At 47.5% G+C, this 18151-nt stretch overlaps 7 protein-coding genes across 7 annotated transcripts; 4 read left to right on the top strand and 3 right to left on the bottom strand.

Annotated features, from left to right (window-relative positions):
• Positions 1-5: 5 nt before the first annotated feature.
• Positions 6-2529, bottom strand: C7974DRAFT_457714 (Transketolase, thiamine diphosphate binding domain-containing protein; the record flags this gene model as incomplete). The annotated part of the gene is made up of 2 exons (XM_046146061.1): positions 1953-2529; positions 6-1889 (listed from the first exon to the last, which is right to left on the bottom strand). The coding sequence occupies exons 1-2, from the start codon at positions 2160-2162 to the stop codon at positions 6-8; spliced, it is 2094 nt and encodes a 697-aa protein (XP_045995870.1). The 5' UTR covers positions 2163-2529.
• Positions 2530-4238, top strand: C7974DRAFT_222757 (succinate-semialdehyde dehydrogenase). The gene has a single exon (XM_046137198.1). It carries the CDS (start codon positions 2648-2650, stop codon positions 4124-4126), a length of 1479 nt encoding a protein of 492 aa, XP_045995869.1. The 5' UTR covers positions 2530-2647; the 3' UTR covers positions 4127-4238.
• A 1059-nt stretch (positions 4239-5297) lies between these two features.
• Positions 5298-6886, top strand: C7974DRAFT_464729 (major facilitator superfamily domain-containing protein; the record flags this gene model as incomplete). Its single annotated transcript, XM_046146277.1, has 2 exons — positions 5298-5423; positions 5481-6886. The coding sequence occupies 2 exons, from the start codon at positions 5298-5300 to the stop codon at positions 6792-6794; spliced, it is 1440 nt and encodes a 479-aa protein (XP_045995868.1). The 3' UTR covers positions 6795-6886.
• Positions 6887-9139: 2253 nt separating this feature from the next.
• On the bottom strand, positions 9140-10285 carry C7974DRAFT_315119 (putative alcohol dehydrogenase; the record flags this gene model as incomplete). Its single annotated transcript, XM_046138493.1, has 3 exons — positions 9140-9780; positions 9880-10174; positions 10220-10285. 3 exons carry the CDS (start codon positions 10283-10285, stop codon positions 9140-9142), a joined length of 1002 nt encoding a protein of 333 aa, XP_045995867.1.
• Positions 10286-13523: 3238 nt separating this feature from the next.
• C7974DRAFT_398378 (uncharacterized protein) lies at positions 13524-14297 on the top strand. Its single transcript, XM_046142307.1, has one exon. The coding sequence runs from the start codon at positions 13914-13916 to the stop codon at positions 14256-14258; it is 345 nt and encodes a 114-aa protein (XP_045995865.1). The 5' UTR covers positions 13524-13913; the 3' UTR covers positions 14259-14297.
• Positions 13532-13850, top strand: C7974DRAFT_415130 (uncharacterized protein; the record flags this gene model as incomplete). The annotated part of the gene is made up of 2 exons (XM_046143864.1): positions 13532-13544; positions 13591-13850. 2 exons carry the CDS (start codon positions 13532-13534, stop codon positions 13848-13850), a joined length of 273 nt encoding a protein of 90 aa, XP_045995866.1.
• A 290-nt stretch (positions 14298-14587) lies between the features above and the next one.
• C7974DRAFT_473751 (uncharacterized protein) lies at positions 14588-15143 on the bottom strand (the record flags this gene model as incomplete). The annotated part of the gene is made up of 3 exons (XM_046146576.1): positions 15079-15143; positions 14832-14983; positions 14588-14796 (listed from the first exon to the last, which is right to left on the bottom strand). Exons 2-3 carry the CDS (start codon positions 14860-14862, stop codon positions 14588-14590), a joined length of 240 nt encoding a protein of 79 aa, XP_045995864.1. The 5' UTR covers positions 14863-14983; positions 15079-15143.
• Between the last annotated feature and the right edge of the window lie 3008 nt (positions 15144-18151).

Genomic DNA, 18151 nt, shown 5'->3' with positions numbered 1-18151 from the left:
AGAGACTACCGCAACAGCTGCCACCGCCGGCGTGGCCCTGACGTCTTTGCGCCTGCGACTAGCGCCCTGACCTTGCGCACCACCCCCTCGGTGTCAATGCCAAACCGACGCATGTTCTCCCGTCCCGCTCCCGAGTATCCATACGAATCCATGGCCACCGAAGCCGAGCAGAAGCGCGCCCACATGCTCGACACATACGCCTCAACCGATACAACGTGTTTGCTCTCCGACAGCACCGAGTCCTGGTACGCTTCGGGCTGCTCCTCGAACAGCCGGATGCACGGCATGCTGACCACGCGCGTGCGGATCCCCCCCGCGTTCAGCTCCTTGCTCGCCGCAACGGCAAACTCTAGCTCGGAACCACACGACACAAGCGTCACTTCTGCCTCGCCTGTTTCTTCCACCACATAGCCGCCACGCAGAACCCGGTGTCGGTCCGTGCCAGAGATCAGCGAGAGCCCTGGGTCTCGAGCCAGCGAGATGATGCTGGGCGCATGCTCCACCACAATCGCCGCCATCCACGCCCCGATGACCTCTTCACTGTCGGCTGGTCGAATGTATTGCAGCTTGGGCATCGCTCGGAAGAGCGAGTCCAGCTCCACCGGCTGATGCGTAGGTCCGTTTTGGCCCTCGCCAATCGAGTCGTGCGTCGCAATGTGGATCACCTTGAGGTCGCTCAATGCCCCCATCCGCACGCCCGCTGCAGCGTACAGATAGAACATGAAGAACGTTGCCGTCACAGGCAGGAAGCACCCCGGCGAGTACGCAGCGAGCCCGTTGGAGATGGACGCCATGGCATGCTCTCGAATACCATAACGCACCACACGTCCCTCCGGATGCGCTCCATCGAAGATGCGCTCCGACTGATCCCCCATTTGGTTCGAGTTCCACAAGTCTGCGCCGCCCGCGAATAGATTGGGTATCGACTCCATGAGTTTACCAAACACCACCCCGTTGAATTGTCGCGTCGCAGTCGCCGTCCTCGGAATTTCAAGAGACCCCAAAATCGCTTCCACGTCGATCTTGCCCTCGATACGTTGCTGCAGCTGCGCCGCCAATTCCGGGTACGCGGCCGTATACCGGTCAAGCTTTTGTTTCCACTCTTCTTCCTTTCGTCGGCCCTGCTCGCCCGCCTGTTGCCAATACCTTCGAGTAGCCTCGGATAGTGTATGGCTTGTCTCGACTCCAGCTGTAGCGTACTTGGCAGCGTCTTCGTCGCTATAGGTCCCGTGGTGCGACTTGAAAGTTCCCGCTGTCGAGGTACCGTGGCCAATGGTTGTGCGAATGTTGATGAATGTCGGCTTGCCTTTGTATTCTTTCGCATCAGCCAGAGCTTGGACAATGCTACCAACCGAAGAATCGCCATCCATAACATCGATGACGTTCCAGCCCATACTCGCTACTTTTGCATTGGTATCTTCAGATACAATCCAGTCTAGCGGCCCGTCGCACGTCACTTGGTTGTTGTCGTAAAGCAGGACCAGGTTATCTAGCCTCAAATGGCCAGCGATAGCGATAGCCTCGTTGGCAACACCCTCTTGGAGGCATCCGTCTCCTGTTACACAGTAGATACGAGAGGAGATGAGCTCCACGTCGGGTTTGTTGAAGGATGCAGCCAGGTTCTTGGACGCAATGGCAAGCCCCACTGCGTTTGCGACGCCCTGTCCAAGTGGACCTGTCGTGACTTCGACTCCTGGCACCTCGATTTCTGGATGACCATGGCAAATGGTGGCAAGCCATTTTCCAGTCTCCGGATCAACAGTCTTTGCACTGCCATAGAGCTTCAGCTCATCAGCAACGACGTGTGGGTAGCCAGACACGTGAAGCATCGTGTACAGCAGCATAGCTGCATGACCGTTGGACAAGACGAAACGATCTCGGTCGAACCACTACGTCACCTCCGTCAGCGCGCGAGCTCAAGTGAAGCCTTCGAAATCGCAAATACAACGTACTTCAGAGTTCTGCGGGTTGTAGCGCATCGTGTGCTTCCAGAGAGCAACAGCTAACGGTGCCATGCCAATTGCAGAGCCACCGTGCCCTCCGCCGTTCTGACGACAGATGTCGATGACAAGTTTCCTTATTTCTCGTACGGCCTGATTGTCTGCATCCTGCCCACTAGCAAGTGACGCCGTAGTCGGCTGAGTTTCATTGTGTGAAATCATGACTGAAGGAGAGAGATGAAGCTCTTACGGCTTGGATTGCGAACCACGCACGCACTTATCTTTATCTGAATGAACATGGACAGCATTACCTCTAGGGCTGAGACCATGTGTTCATCGGGGCCGGGATCCTGGCCTCGGTTGTGGTGGCGGAGCCAAGACTCAGCAGGATAGCCATATAGCCGGCCGGCGGAAGTGTCAGATTCGCACTAATCTCACAACCGTCTTCTGTCGTTGTTACGACAGAAAGCATACACAGCGGGCATCTGATGCGGCCCTACTTACACAAAGACAAGAGCGGCCGAGAGATGGGTTCTGTGCCGAAGACCATATAAGCGTCATGCGGGGGGCAATACCACGCCGGAGAAGAAATGCTCTTCACGCTAAGCTTTGTTCTCCGTCTGCGTTTGCTCTTGCATTAAGAGCCTCGACATTTTGTAGCCACCTTCAGGCATCGATCCATCCACGTAATACCAATTGAATCAAACATGGTCAGCGCCGTTCAGTCCACAACCTTGCGAGCAGCCTTGTCAAACAAGGCTCTCGTCATCGAATCAGGGTTAATTGGTGGCACAAGGACTTCTGGAGACAAGAAATTCCCAGTGTACAATCCGGCCACCGACAAGGTCATCGCAGAAGTCGATGATCACGGCGTTGGTCACTTCAAAGAAGCAATCGATCACGCCCGCGAATGCTTTCAAGAGTTCCGGAGAACCACTGAGCACGAGAGGTCAAGACTACTACATCGATTCGCCGCTCTCGTTCGACAGAATGCAGACGATCTCGCAATACTGTTGACCTCGGAAAACGGAAAGACGCTGGCAGAAGCAAAGGGAGAAGTCGAGTATGGTGCCAGCTTCCTCTCCTGGTTTGCTGAGGAAGCCATTCGCTCGTACGGCGACATTGTTCCCTCGATGAACGCCGGGAACACAAACTTCATTGTCCGGCAACCCATTGGCGTGTGTGCCATTATTGCGCCCTGGAATTTTCCCATCGCCATGATCACTCGAAAGCTTGGCCCGGCGTTGGCTGCAGGCTGCACAGTCGTTATTAAGCCGCCCAGCGAGACGCCCTTGTGCACACTTGCACTTACTCACCTCGCGCAGGAGGCAGGACTGCCAGCGAATGCAATTCAAGTCGTGCCTAGTCGCGACCGCGCAGCTGTCGCGGAGCTATACACAAACCCTATCATCAAGAAGGTCAGCTTCACTGGCTCGACTAAGGTCGGCAAGTTGATCACTGAGAAGGCTGCTGGGACAATGAAGAAGGTGTCTATGGAGCTTGGCGGCAACGCACCCTTCATTGTCTTCGACGATGCCGATATTGCGAAAGCTATCGAGGGCGTTGTTGCTTGCAAATTTCGGTGCTCGGGACAAACATGCGTCTGCGCGAATCGTCTCTTCGTACAGCGCGGTGTTCACGATCAGTTCGTCAACGCACTCATCGAGCGTGCTCAGCAATTCAAAGTTGGGTCCGGCATGGACCCTACTGTAACACACGGTCCTTTGGTTAACGAAGCGGCTGTAGTCAAGGTCAAGAGCCACATCGACGACGCCGTAGCCAAGGGCGCCAAGTTGCTCCACGGAGGAAAGGTTCGTCGGGACCTGGGCAAATGCTACATTGAGCCCGCCATCATGACAGACGTCACTTCAGACATGCTGGTAGCTCGTGAGGAAACATTCGGTCCATTGGCACCGATATTCGTCTTCGACACGGCCGACGAAGTCATTCAAATGGCAAACGACACCGAGTTCGGACTCGCTGGGTACTTCTTCTCGGCGAACCTCAACACCATCTGGCAGGTAGCGCAGGAGCTCGAGGTCGGCATGGTCGGTGTCAACACAGGAAAGATTAGTGCACCAGAGGCACCGTTTGGCGGCATCAAGGAGTCGGGTATGGGGAAGGAAGGCAGTAAGTATGGCCTGGCCGAGTTTCAGATCCTCAAGAATATCACCATCTCTATGTAGAACAGGGTCAATTAACTGTTATTGTTAGTTTACACGCAAAACAAAGACTATAATTTGCAGAACAACGATTGTAACTTGCTGTCTAAGATCCGCAAGACGTAACCTTACGCAGGACAGATGGTGGAGTCAATCTAATATGAGAAACATTCCCTCAAAACTGTACAATCTGGATACAGATCTCTATCGACATTTAGAGCAGCGCCCCAGTGCTAGTCTTTGCCTTTTCAACATGTGCACCAAAAAGCAGGCAACCGGGCTGTGTCACGAAACAAGTGGGAGAATGCTAGAAGTCTGCACCCGAGTAGACCGTGCAAAGGGATGGGAAGGGTCGCTCTGGAAGCGCCCGAAGTGTTAACGACACCACCCGCGCGTGACACTAAAATCATCCTGAGTCACGTCGGCGATCGATTCTCGGCTCATGCTTTCGTCACGAGTCGAGAGTAGCCGGGAGGATCGCCACATGGTGACGTTTTTGGTCATTTGTCTGACTTTCTTAGTCTTTGCTCTAGAGCGCCGGCTACGCTCTCGGTTCAGTATTCTGAGGCGGCTCCAGGCTTTTCTGCGCTGCTTGCGGTAATGATGGAGGCGAGACTCGGGACCACAAGAAAACTCTAGAATGGGATCTTCAGCAGACTATAATTGGGAGCATGCGATGAGTGGGGAACGGGGCTAGCAGAGTCGATCGTATGCAGCGTTGCCGCGTTTGAGTTCTGCACAGAGAGAAAGACTGAGAGCATGTAAGTTTTTCGCAGAGGTCGATGTGATACGTACCTCATGAAGGTGGACTCTGAGCAAGTGGCACAACTAGGAGCCGCATAATCAGAACAGAATCACACCAAGTTTCGGCGACTACATGGGCACGAAAGTGCGTTTGTTTGTTCGCCGACTCTGTGATGTTCGGCTTCTTCACGTTTCACGCTGCACCCCGGACTCTATCCCCAGCTTCAGCCCCCCCCCACCGCCACGACATTGGATTGGGGCAACCCCATGTTTTTCAGCTGCCAAGTTCGGCATTTCCCCAGACTGCGGGGTTACTAGCACGTCGTTCTTTTCGGACGTTCCGTTAGCACTAGTTTCGTGACTCGCAAATGGTCTATATTACGAGCTCATCTGTTACACATCCAGACCGCAATCAGCTCACTCAAGCACTTCATCATCCACTTGCTTCACCATGGGCAAATTTTTCAAGAAGAATGCGCTCAAGAACAGCGATAGCGCTAGGACTCGGGCTGCAGAGTTGACGCTGCGCCAATCGCTGCTTCCCCTGTGTCTCGTCACTGTTCTGTTCTTCCTATGGGTAAGCTTCCAACGATGCCGCGCTGAGTGCGTTCTATGCATGACTAACGTATGACAGGGCTTCTCCTATGGTCTCATCGATACTCTCAACAAGCATTTCCAGGAGACGCTCGGCATCACCAAATCTCGTTCCTCTGGACTCCAGGCTGCCTACTTTGGCGCCTATCCTTTTGCTGCGCTTGGCCACGCCAACTGGCTCTTGCGCCATTACGGCTACAAGGCCGTCTTTATCTGGGGTCTAGTTCTGTTTGGCATTGGCTCCCTGGTCGCATGGCCATGCATTGTGTACCGTTCTTTCGGAGGCTTCTGCGCCGCAATCTTCGTCATCGGTAACGGACTTGGATCTCTCGAAACTGCTGCGAACCCCTATCTCACAGTCTGCGGGCCTCCAAAGTACGCAGAAATTAGGATCAACCTCGCCCAGGCTTTCAATGGTGTTGGTACCGTCGTAGCTCCTGTCTTGGGATCATACGTCTTTTTCAAGGACACCGGCGACAGTGCTGAGTCTTTGAGGAACGTGCAGTGGACCTACCTCGCCACTGCTGTTTTCGTCTTCCTTCTGGCCATTGTGTTTTACTTCGCCCCCATTCCTGAAGTGACTGATGCCGACATGGCATTCCAGGCTGAGGAGACTCGTGCTGGCACTGACGACAAGCCTTTCAGAAGACAATACCGTTTGTTCCATGCCACCTTTGCCCAGTTCTGCTATGTCGGAGGTCAGGTGGCCATCGCCGGTGCATTCATCAACTATGTCACTGAAGTCAAGGGAACCAGCTCTGCCACGGGTGCACGCTACCTCGCCGGTGCGCAAGGCACTTTTGCACTGGGTCGGTTCGCTGGTTCAGCCATGATGAAATTCATGAAGCCGCGTTGGATTTTCCTAGTCTACATGACTCTGAGTGTCATATTCCTTGTTCCCACCATCACAGAACGCGGCAACCCAGGCCTAATTGTGCTTTACCTGGTGTTTTTTTTTGAATCCATCATCTTCCCTACCATCGTCGCTCTCGGTATGCGCGGTCTAGGCCGCCATTCCAAGCGCGGATCCGGGTTTATCGTCGGAGGTGTCTGTGGCGGCGCAGTCGTTCCCCCCCTACTGTTTGTTGCTTCTGACTCTCAGAATCACAAGTCTTCCGCCCCTACCGCCGTTGCTATGGCAGTGCCTCTGGCATTCTACATCGCAGCCTGGTCCTACACTCTATGTGTCAACTTTGTGCCGGCGTACAGAAATGTCGCCGACAGCTTCAGCGAGACCAATATTGGGCTGGACCCTCACCGTGCTGCTGACGAAGAGACTCAGAGCAAAAATAACGATGTTTTTCGCAACGCACCTAAAGATGTTCCTGTGCATGCAGAGAAGGCTATTCTTTAAGAGAACTAGCAAGTACAATCAATGCACCCTACGGGCGAAAGAATCAATAGGCAGGACAAGATCCTACTGGAAGGCACCCTATTATAGTCTACAACAGCCTCCTTCGGCGCTGTATAGCATAAAACCACCTGGAGTTGTATTTGGAGGCTACCTATACCTCTTGCATACATATTTGTGTATTATATCTAGTCTCGCTATACTATCTACAGTGATTATCAGATAGCTTATCTGATCAATAGCGCTGGCCACGCCACTTTGCTTGTCTTTGTGAAGCCAGGAGCGCCTTCCAAGCACGCTAATAGAGCCTACTTCCACGAAACACTCACGATTAAGGGCCCGACTCGTGTTATTCCCACTGTTCGGCCTGCTCTCGTTTCTACTTTGGCCTAAGCCCGGTTTCTACCCCCTTTACCCCCCGTTTAAGCTTACTTAAATACCGTAGCGGAACTGATGGATGTGCTTAAGAACTACCCCTGCAGCGGCAATGCTGCCTTCTGACTGTCTTCGCATGCATCTGCGAGCCTTTGGGCGGGTAGCTATACCTGTACTAGACCGCCTGCTCTGCCAGGTCTGGAAAACCTGTTCCTACCAGTCCCCGATGGGACCGTCTATACAACTGATCCAGCGAAGAGCCCGCCTCTTAAAAGCGCGCCCCCGTCTTGCTCTTGGACTATTTATATCAAGAATTCAGTAGAGAAACAGGAAGAAGTGTGGCCTCGCTAAAATAGAGCCTGTCCCACTTATCGCCATTGCTAACAATTTATAGCCAACTAGGCAAGAGCTCCCAAGCATTATCTCTCATCTCACGCAGTTCGAGCACTTTATGTGAAGCCCATGCATAAGCATCGTGTCGTGTAAGACTCTCTATCATCATTTCCGCTATTATCACAATGTCCGTCACGCGTTTTGCGAGGCCGCCGTCTCTAAATACAAGAACGTGTCTGCGTCCCAAACCAACGCAGATGTCACATCTCTCCCAGCTGGGACAGCTCCATTGAAGTGCCTGCCGTTACCAGAGTCGGGATACCTCTGCCCACACTGTAATTACAAAACTGTCAATTGGGACTCGCTCCTGCACCACTTCCGAAAGACACAGTGTGACGGATAGCTTAGGACCCGCAACAATCTTTCATGCTTCCTTGAAAGGTGGGTATCCATTCGATCTAACGTTGGGAGAGCGTGGCCCGGGGCTACCACCATACCTTTCACGCAGCGTGAGGGGGATGTTGCGCTCAGTCACGACCAGTCCGTTGTCGATGGTCCTGCCACCATCGCTCTTCTGCAGACGGAGGCTGAGGAGGAAACTAGATTCCTGCAAGGGAAGCAAGAATCCATGACTCTAAGCAGCGAACTCGAGCATGACAAGAAGACTAACTGGCTGCATAGCTATAGCTGACCGCGCTAGTCTGCCTACAAACTGCTCCATCTGATTGTTGCAACTGCGCGGCTGCCGCCTCCACTAGTTAAGGCGTTCGCCTTAGTGCGTAGAATTGCATCAAATAGATCCACGGCACTTCTGCTGAGACAAGACTTTTAGAGGCTACTAGGGGTGCTCACTCTCATGCTAGATTAATGCGAGGAGATGTTTCAACAGAAGCTGCAGGTTCTACGCTGCTGTATGCAGAGCTAGGGCTTACATTTCTACGCTTGTCTATTAGAATAGCCGCAGCAGCAGGCTACACAAGCTAGATACTAATCCTACTACAACCGCTTTTTGTGCTATGTACTTTGAGCTTGGCAAGTCTGCAAGGCCCTTAGCCAGAGCCTAGGCGAAATATACGGTCTCAGACTGTCCGAGATTCAGGTGCAAACGATGAAATCCATTTGGGCGGGCCTTACCGTTGGGGGTCCTGACAGCTTGACGCCATCTTCTTCAACCTGTATATCAGCGACTGCTTATGATGTTTGGACAGATTTGACAACCGACGGCCTGTTTGAGGGCGAAGCCATTATCCGCTTCTCCGGAGTGCTGGTCATTTACCGTTGCGAGCTAGCATATCTGACAGCACATAACTGCACTCTGTACCTAGCTGCACTTATATAAATCAGTAGGCTCATTATCCTTAAGTACGCACTGACGAGTTTTACAAGCAAGTATTCAGGTCATTCTTTAAGCAAAGCTCGTAAGCACGATTCGATTGGGTGGAGGTATGGTCGCTATTGTCGGTATTTGAAGAGGAAGAAGGTGGAAAAGCAGAGGAGGCAAAATGAGAAGAGAGAAAAGAGGGAGGGGAAGTCGTGCTGAAGGGACAGCAGGTAGACAAGCCGGGTGTGTATGATATTGTTGCACACTACCGAGCTTTTCGAAGTTCCCTAAAGACGTTGCGTCGTCTGATTCGATGCTTCTAGATCTTTGAGATACTGAAATGCGTCTGCTTAGGCCTGTTCCCACTTCCATACCCATCCAACACCTCATTCACCTTCGCCACATCCAGTCCACTCACACTCACATACTCCAACGCCTGAAGCTCACCCTGGACAAGCCAATCGGTAACAATCTTCCAGAAGGGCACGGTAGCATCAGGATTCAAAGGCGATGCACCCATGACGTTCTTTAATTCATACTCGCTCTGTTTCGGCAGAACCAGGTGTTCCTGCACACTTCCCTGCAGGGACAACAAGCGCGCCAACTTGCCCGTCCTGGAATTGGACAAAGCATTGATGGCGAGATGCTGTTCGCCAGGTAGGCTCACAGCGTCAAAAGCAAGGGTGAGATCGTCGTCGACGATGTCGCGGACACGCTTCGTCACGACTTCGTGGCCGCCATGGCGATCAACGACATGTGTGGCGCCGTAGGATTTCAGTTCAGCTTCGCGACCACCGACAACGACGATGCGGGTGAAGCCGGAGAGGCGGGCGAGCTGAACTGCGAAGCGGCCGCAATTGGATCCGCCACCGATGATGAGGATGGTGTCTTCGGTGGTAGTCTTGTTGGTCCAGGGGGCGGGAATGGCGAGGTTGGAGGGGGCGAAGAAGCCGATTACAACTGTGGGAGGAGTTATTAGGATGGATTCTTAACCTGAAGATGGCGGCTTGTAGATGATAGGTGTGTAAGAAAAGAGGGTACGAGGAACTCCAATCTCACCAGCAATAATGTTTGTCGGCAACGTTGCTGCTTCGTCATCACTGAATCCTTCTGGCACCTTCGCAGCGTAATCCTCATCCAGCACCGCATACTCCTGCAACCCCCTGGATTTCTTCCCACTCGCCTGTGCGAAGATACGATCCCCAACCTTGAATCGATTCGCGCTCTCGCCAAGCGCAGTTACCACGCCAACGACGTCGTTAGCCAAGAGATTCGGCAGATCGTCTCCAATGAAGAGTCCAAAGTCGCGAGCGTACTGATCGTGGGGATTCAATCCCCCGACTGTGACGCGGACCTGGACTTGCTTGGGTCCAGGGGAAGGAACAGGCCAGTTTGAGACCAAGATCATGGGCTTACCGATGTCCTTGACTACGATGGCGCTTTGAGTCGTTGGGATTTTCGCCATGTTTGTAGTACGGCGACGTAGTATAAGTGCAAAAAGCAGGAAGAGGAAGGAGACGAACGAGACTCTGGTTAAGAATGAAATTTTGAGAATCGGTTGTGGATCGAGGATATGTATGTAGATGTTGATGCCTGAGAAGTGACTAGGCCTCCCTCGCATGTATGCTCAGTTTAAATACCCAGGTTTGGATTATCGTTTAGCTAGTACTTCCTAGCCTGCATATGGCACAACTTGGCGGAGTGTATTACAAATGCACGAAAGAGATGAACAGTTGGTGGTGCAGGGGAGCCCATGAATGCACCGGTTGTCGGTCGCATTACTACTACGCCATGCAAAAAAGATTAGTATGAGTTTTGCAGTTGCACAGCGACAAGGCTTGTGTAAGACGCGACGCCGGGTGGTGTGGTGGGTGGGTTGGGTGAAAGATGAGTAATCCCGAGAATTCCATGTCGGAAGCATCCCTTCAACACCTCGTGAATCGTCTATGCGCTCAAACTGCGATACGTTGCCTTAACTCTATTCCCATGACCTCCTGGGCCTTCATTGAGCCCTGAATATCTCTGCACCTTCGCGACAGCGTAGTCTGTAATACAGTGTACTCAGCTTACAGTTTCTGTACAAGAAATCATTGCCTGATTCACACGATTTCGCTCCTGCAATCGATTACTATTCGGACACGTATTGGTGGAGTTATGGTGTGTTGAAGATGGCGTAAGTTTCGTGTTGTGATGTTCGGGCGGATCACAAATGTGTGCAGATCGCCAAACGCTTTGTTAGGGCGTGTGCCAAGGCTCAGATATGATATATGCGCGCAGTTCACGTTCCACCGTTCACTAAACACTTTCTCGGTTGGTCAGCATTCGCACACTCCCTACTCAGGTATGCCGACAGGACACACGGTACTAAATTTTAATATCTAAGTTTATTAACTAAGTTTAACGTAGGTGTACAGCGAGCGGGCCAGTACACTGAGCGGGCCACTTTTGCCAAGACCACACCAAAACACCATCACCATCTAAATGCCCCCCTACCAACCCCATTTTAACGCGTTAAAAGAGTGTCAGATCCAGCTTGCGCTTCAAGCTCTTAAACAAGACGCAAAACTCCCAGTGCAACGTGCTGCAGCTATCTACAGAGTCTCTCGAACTACACTAGACCATCAACGCGCAGGACAACCTTCACGCGTTGATACTATGGCTAACTCACGTAATCTAACCAGCGCTAAGGAGCAGGTGATTGTTATGCGCATACTTGAGCTAGTTATGCAAGGAGAGTCCCCTCAGCTTACAATTGTAGCTGATATGGCCAATTCTCTGCAAAAAGAGCGCGGTTTGGCCCCTGTTGGCCCAAGGTGGGCCAGCAGGTTTGTTTCGCGTCAGGAGGAGCTCAAAACAGTCTTTAATCGCAAGTACGACTACAAGCGAGCCCTCTGCGAGGATCCTGCGGTGATCTAGGGCTGGTTTGGCCTAGTAGCCAATATCAAAGCCAAGTATGGTATCCTGGACAATGACACGTACAACTTCGACGAGACAGGCTTCATGATGGGCCAGATATCTACTAGAGTCGTTGTCACAGATGCAGAGAAGCCAGGACGAGCAAAGCAGGTCCAGCCGGGCAACCGGGAGTGGGTAACAGTCATTGAGGGCATCAATGCCACAGGATGGGCCATTCCGCCCTACATCATCTTCAAAGCCCGCCAACACCTGTCTAACTGGTACAAGGACGACAACCTGCCCCAAGATTGGACTATTGCTATCTCTGAAAACGGCTGGACTACCAACGAGCTTGGTTTTAACTGGTTGAAGCACTTTAACAGGCATACAAAGACATGTACTGTTGGCACCTACCGTTTGCTGATTATTGATGGTTACGGGAGCCACAACTCTGCAGAATTCAAGCAATACTGCAAGGATCACAAGATTGTGACCCTATGCATGCCTGCGCACTCGTCGCATCTCCTGCAGCCCCTTAACGTGGCTTGTTTTGGCCCTCTGAAGAAGGCGTATGGGGATGAGGTTAATAAGCTTATGCGCAACCAGATCAACCACATTATAAAGCAGGAGTTCCTGCTATGCTTCAAAGCAGCTCATAAGAAAGCCATTACCCCTAGCAACATCCAGGGAGGGTTCCGAGGCGCAGGACTAGTCCCTTATGACCCAGAACGGGTCATATTAACCCTTGATATGAAGCTGCGCACTCTATCACCACCACTCCCTATAAACAACGAGCCCTAGCAGTCGCAAACCCCAAGCAATACCCTGGAACTTGGGTCACAATCGACGCTTGTGAAGACAAGGATTCAGAGGCATATAGACAGCTCTCCCACATTAATGGTTGAGGCGTTTGAGAAGGTGTCAAAGGGGGCAGCAATTATTGCGCACAAGCTGGTTTTGGCACAACAGGAAATCAGCGAGCTTTAAGCGGCTAATGAGGCTGCTACACGACAAAAATCACACAAAAGAAGGCGTATTCACGCTAAGGGAAGCCTTGCAGTTGAAGAAGGCCAGTGGTTGACTGCTTTGCAGGAGTTTAGGGCGCGTAGTGATGGTAAGAGGGTAAAGAAGCGGGTGCGCGCTGAAGGAGGTGAACCATCCCAACAATGCTGTGGACGGTGTGGAGAGGGTGGGCACAACGCGCGAACGTGCAAGAATAGAGCAGATGAGGTTCCTAAGTAATACTACAGCTTGTTTTCCCTTATACAGCGCCAATTTGTGGTATTTTGGGCCATAATGGGTTGGGTTTTGGTGTGGTCTTGGCAAAAGTGGCCCGCTCGGTGTACTGGCCCGCTCGCTGTACACCTACGTTAAGATTTTCTAGTTTACTAGTTTAAAAAAAAAGTACCTTAAATAATAGAAATTTTAGAAAAGATTCTACTATAAAGTTATAAAGAATTCAAATTAACCTATAGTAAGTCTAAGAAAGTATATTAGTTTCTTAAGTAGATAAATAGATATTTAGCTCTAAAGTTCTAAGATTTTGTTAATTTTCCTAGTAAATCTAGCGCATTGACTGAATCCGCGCATTGAGTGCACGGACACGGTAGTGTGGTCTTAACAAAAGTGAGCGACTCGCCCGTGGGGTACGTTATCTGCGAACACAGTGTTCAGGATTAGTCAGCACCAGTCACAACTGGGAGCGTCCGAAAATGAGATAAGGGAACGGCAGCGTACTAGCTCGATGTAGGCGTGCTTACTGGTTAAATAAGAGAGAGGACTGCCGCGCATACGGACTCAAAACTTGACTTTCATCATGTCAGAAAAAGGTGGAAGATCATTAAGCACTCTAAGGCGCACACTGACTGTTAACAGCTCCTGAAAACGTGAAGGGCCGTCTCAAAGATGCGTACGATGCCATAGCAGATACCTATAATTCTGTGTTCACCAAGCCTGACGACCCCGTCCGACTTCACTACCTCGACCTACTGCTTTCTCGTCTTAGGAATCGAGCTGGAAATACAGCCGCTGTACTTGAGGTCGGCTGTGGGTCTGGGGTGCCAGCTACGAAGCGCCTCCTCGACACTGAAAAGCCTGTGATACACGTCACGGGTAACGACCTATCTACATCTTAGCTGGATATCGCTCGCAAGAACTTGGCTGGCTACGAAAATTGTCTCAGTCTTCTGGAAGGAGATATGATGACCCTGTCTTTCCGTGACCAATCATTCGACGCGGTCACGGGCTTTTACAGTATCATTCATCTACCTCGTGAGGAGCAAACTCAGCTCGTCAACCAGATCGTTAGATGGCTAAAGCCTGGTGGCCTCTTTCTTGCCAACTTCGCGGCTGAGCAAAGTGAATCTACTGTTTTAGAGAACTGGTTGAATGAGGACAAAGGTTGGATGTATTGGAGTAGTTGGGGCGAAGCAGGTAGTGTCAAAATGCTCGAGGATGCGGGACTGGGGGTTTTGTTTAGAGAGACGAAGCAAGTTACGAGAGATGCGAACTTTGTTTGGTTGCTAGCCGAAAAGAAAACGTAGCATAAGCGATAAGATAGGTCTATGCACGAGTGAAAACAACTTTTCAAGATATCATGTCGTTTGCAGAATTATGTTAAGAGAGCTGAGATTACGAGAATGTTCTCCAAGAACTGAAGCGTTCGCTGTGATCATGAACGGGTTACTATACGTAAAAAGTCTGGCAGTTTCCATGTGTTCTTGTAGTCTGTACCGAAGAAACGCATCAGCATTTGTGGCACATTCAAGAAGGCCATCGACCCTGCTATGGCTTGGAAAATTCATACGCCCCGCGCAGTCTGAGGGTTCGCGAGCTGCATACCCTGGGTCCATCCTTTTTGATTTTTCTCTACCTATGGGCGGAACAGGTCTTCGTACTTCTGCAATACGTTTGGAATTTGATTATTGGATGTGATCTTGGACAGCTTGCTAGCTATGCAATATGCGCTGGTTATTGCCAAGCTTGTGCCAATATCTATGGTGGCAAAGGCCGCATCTCCTAGAGTCACGCAGTGATCTTTGGCGTATTCTGGCGTAATGACTTGGCACGAGTTCACTTTAGCTATGACAAATTGTTTAAACGTGCGTTTAACTTACCAATGTGACATGCAGAAATCTTCGATCGCATCAAGACTGTTAAGGAAGCGTGAACTCTGCCAGCCGACTTTCTGAAACCACTGGCGAAGATGTCTTTTTTGTGTAGCAGGATCTGCACAGAGATATCTTCCAGCTCTAGTATATATGACTGCCTGGAGTTGCAGATAGTTAGGTAGACGCCTATTGTTTTGTTGTTGCAATGCGGTCTGAGGTGCATGCCTAAGCCCTGCCTTTTCTTAGTACGTACTAGAGAGGTGTTATAGTGTCGCACAGTCGAGTGCGGGGTTTATAGGCATAGGATGTTAAGAAGAGTATATATATCTTGTATTATTTTAGCATCATAGCTTAGCTTATATCTAGGTCCTTGCGCAGCACAATTAGTAATATAGTTTAGGTTCACAACAGCGCTTAGCCTATAATATATAGTAATGTCCGTCCCTTAGGCTAGGAAAACCCCCTGCACAGGAAAATACGCATAGTACTCCTACTTTAAGCATAGATTGCTCTACGCAGGCAATAGGGTTTAATAAAGCAAAGATAGGGTGCATATAGGAGGTTCTTAACAGTAGATCTAATTAATTATTAGTAATTAATTATACCTACACGGCTGTTAATACGCTAGCAATAGTAAGTAGCTGCTTAAGTAGCTATATACTTTATCTTTAATATAACAGCACTATAAGACATTTATTATAGGCTAAGCGCTGTTATAAACCTAAACTATGTTACTAATTATGCTATATAAGGACCTAGATATAAGCTAAGCTATAATACTAAAATAATATAAGACATATATACTCTTCTTAACATTCTATACCTATAAACTCTATACCTAACTATATAACAATATTTATTACCTAAAGTGTAAACTAAATAGATTAATCTAGCCCTAAAAGCCTTGCTCTTGTATAAGGGCGCTATAGCAGCCTTACTATAAATCTAACCCGCAGAATCTAGTAATATTAATTTAATTTAATTAATTTAATTTAATTTAATTAGGTTCTATATAGTTATAGCTATAAAATATAGCTATACCTAGCTAGTAGGCTTAGCAGATAGCTAATGCAGTATAGATATTAATCTATACTACTCTACTTTATCCCTTAAAAGAAACTATCTATCCCTACTACCTACTATTTCCCTCTTATTACTATCTATGCATAGCTACTAACCTTATCTAGATAATAATTCTACTAACTAATTACTATACTTCTAGGCTTATAGAGGTATATGTTTCTTATATTTTATATCTATAATACCTTTAGTCTTCTTCTAGTACTTAGCTATTATCTTTATACCTATAATCTCTATTTTACCTAGAGATCTATATCTACTCTATATACTAGATAGCTTTAGTAGCTAGCTATAGTATGCTTAAGATAGCCTAGATATTATCTTATCTAGATAAGTTAGCAAAGATATAGTTCTAGAGGGTTCTATACTTACTATAGTAGAGGAGGATATAGGCAATAGTCTATTATCTTGCTCTATAGTTGCAGTATAGGCTACTAACGTCTAGTACTCTTTAGGTAAAGAGGAAGTTATTAAAGCTAATCTTCTTAGTCTATATCTATACTAGCAGCGCACTCTCTTGCTTAGTAAGCTCTTTATAGAGCTAGAGTACCTTTTTAGTAGGTATTAGTATATATCTATAGGTTGCGTAGCTCTTTATATCTATATACTACTTTGCTATCTATGCCTACTCTACTTATATCTTATACTATCTTTTTACTATTAACCTTATAGTATATAGGTAGAGAGGCGCATCTACTAGTAGGCTTCTATGCCTATATTCTCTCTATCTAGTAGCCTCCTTAGCTACTTTATTAATAGCCTTATTTCCTAAGATACCTATATAGGCTAGTATCTATTAAATAGTTACTATTTATTCTTTATTCTAAAGCTCCTAGACCTATTATATAATGTCTATAAGAATATAGGCACCTAAATATCTTTCTATCTTAGTAATAGACTAGATAGTAGCCTAGTTATCTATATATATAGCAATGTCTTATTATATACTATTTTAGCTTATATACTTTTAAGCAATCTATAGTGCTAAGCTAATACCTTATAGCTCTACTATATATACTATTAATGCTATATCTAGCTCTATATATATAGATTATACCTATTATATAAGTAGATATAGTGCTATAGAGCCTATCTTGCCTTTAATACTACTACTATCTATATAGATACTTAGGCTATTATCTTTTATATGTTCTTAGTTGTATTATATCTATGCTCTCTTAGTAGTTATATTAATATAGGTAGTTAGGCTATATCTCTAAGGTAGAGTAAGAAAGTATAGGATCTATTCTTATATCTTAACATCTTAAATTTACTTACTCTTTATATCCTTATATACTTTCTCCTAAGAGCTTATATATCTAATATAAGCCTTGTCTATAGCTATTAGCTATACTATGCTTATCTAGAACCCTAAGGTGCCTATAATATCTCTACTTAAAAGTAGCTAGATAATAGTATTTATATTATACTTCTAAATTTACTACTTAATAAGGAAGAGAAATAACTTTATATCTAGCACTACTCTTAATATTACTCTATAAGTGCTACTAATAACTCTTACTACTTTTACCTATATACTCTATAGTATACTAAGCATTCTTCTAGTATATAGCTTCTCTTTTATACTAGTATTTAACTATATTAAGCATATATATATTATCTATAGAAGTATAGTACCTTTATAGATTTATTATAGATTAAGTAGGCTAGTGCTCTAGTTAGATTCTTTAAGGTAGCTAAGTACGTTTACTATCTTTATAGCTTTCTATCTAATCTCCTCTATATATTCTTTTTAGTATAGCTTTGCATTTATTATTAGCCTAAGGTACTTATAAGTTACTTTAAGTTATATCTTGCTCTATTTAGTTTAAATTAGTGTCTTAATATTAATATGTTTGCATAATCTTATAAAGTAAGTAAGCTAAAACTTATTTAGAGCAAAAATAGATGCATATATGCTAGCCTAGCACTATACCTTCTTAAGGATTTATCCTAGTATTTTATATATCTACTCTATTATCTTGCCCTATGCAAGGATACTAATATTGTCTATATAGCCTATAGACATAGCTTTTAGTATATTATTATATTTATCTATTAGATCTGCGTTATAGAAGAGGTATAGAATAGGTAACAGTAGTAATTCTTAGGGAATACCTATATTAATCTAATATGCTGTTAACTAGAAGCTGTTAACTACAATGCTTGTGTGCCTATTGCTAAGAAAGCTTATAATCTACTTTACTATCTTCTTGTCTACTTATCTCTTCTATAGATTATAAAGC

This window comes from Boeremia exigua (genome assembly GCF_020726555.1).
Source record: "Boeremia exigua strain MPI-SDFR-AT-0100 chromosome Unknown C7974scaffold_8, whole genome shotgun sequence".
Lineage (NCBI taxonomy): Eukaryota > Fungi > Ascomycota > Dothideomycetes > Pleosporales > Didymellaceae > Boeremia > Boeremia exigua.
This window is presented reverse-complemented; position numbering and strand designations above follow the sequence as displayed.

Excerpts from the sequence above, each read along its gene's own strand:
- C7974DRAFT_222757 (XM_046137198.1), top strand. The coding sequence starts at position 2,648 with ATGGTCAGCGCCGTTCAGTCCACAACCTTGCGAGCAGCCTTGTCAAAC.
- C7974DRAFT_398378 (XM_046142307.1), top strand. The coding sequence starts at position 13,914 with ATGATGACCCTGTCTTTCCGTGACCAATCATTCGACGCGGTCACGGGC.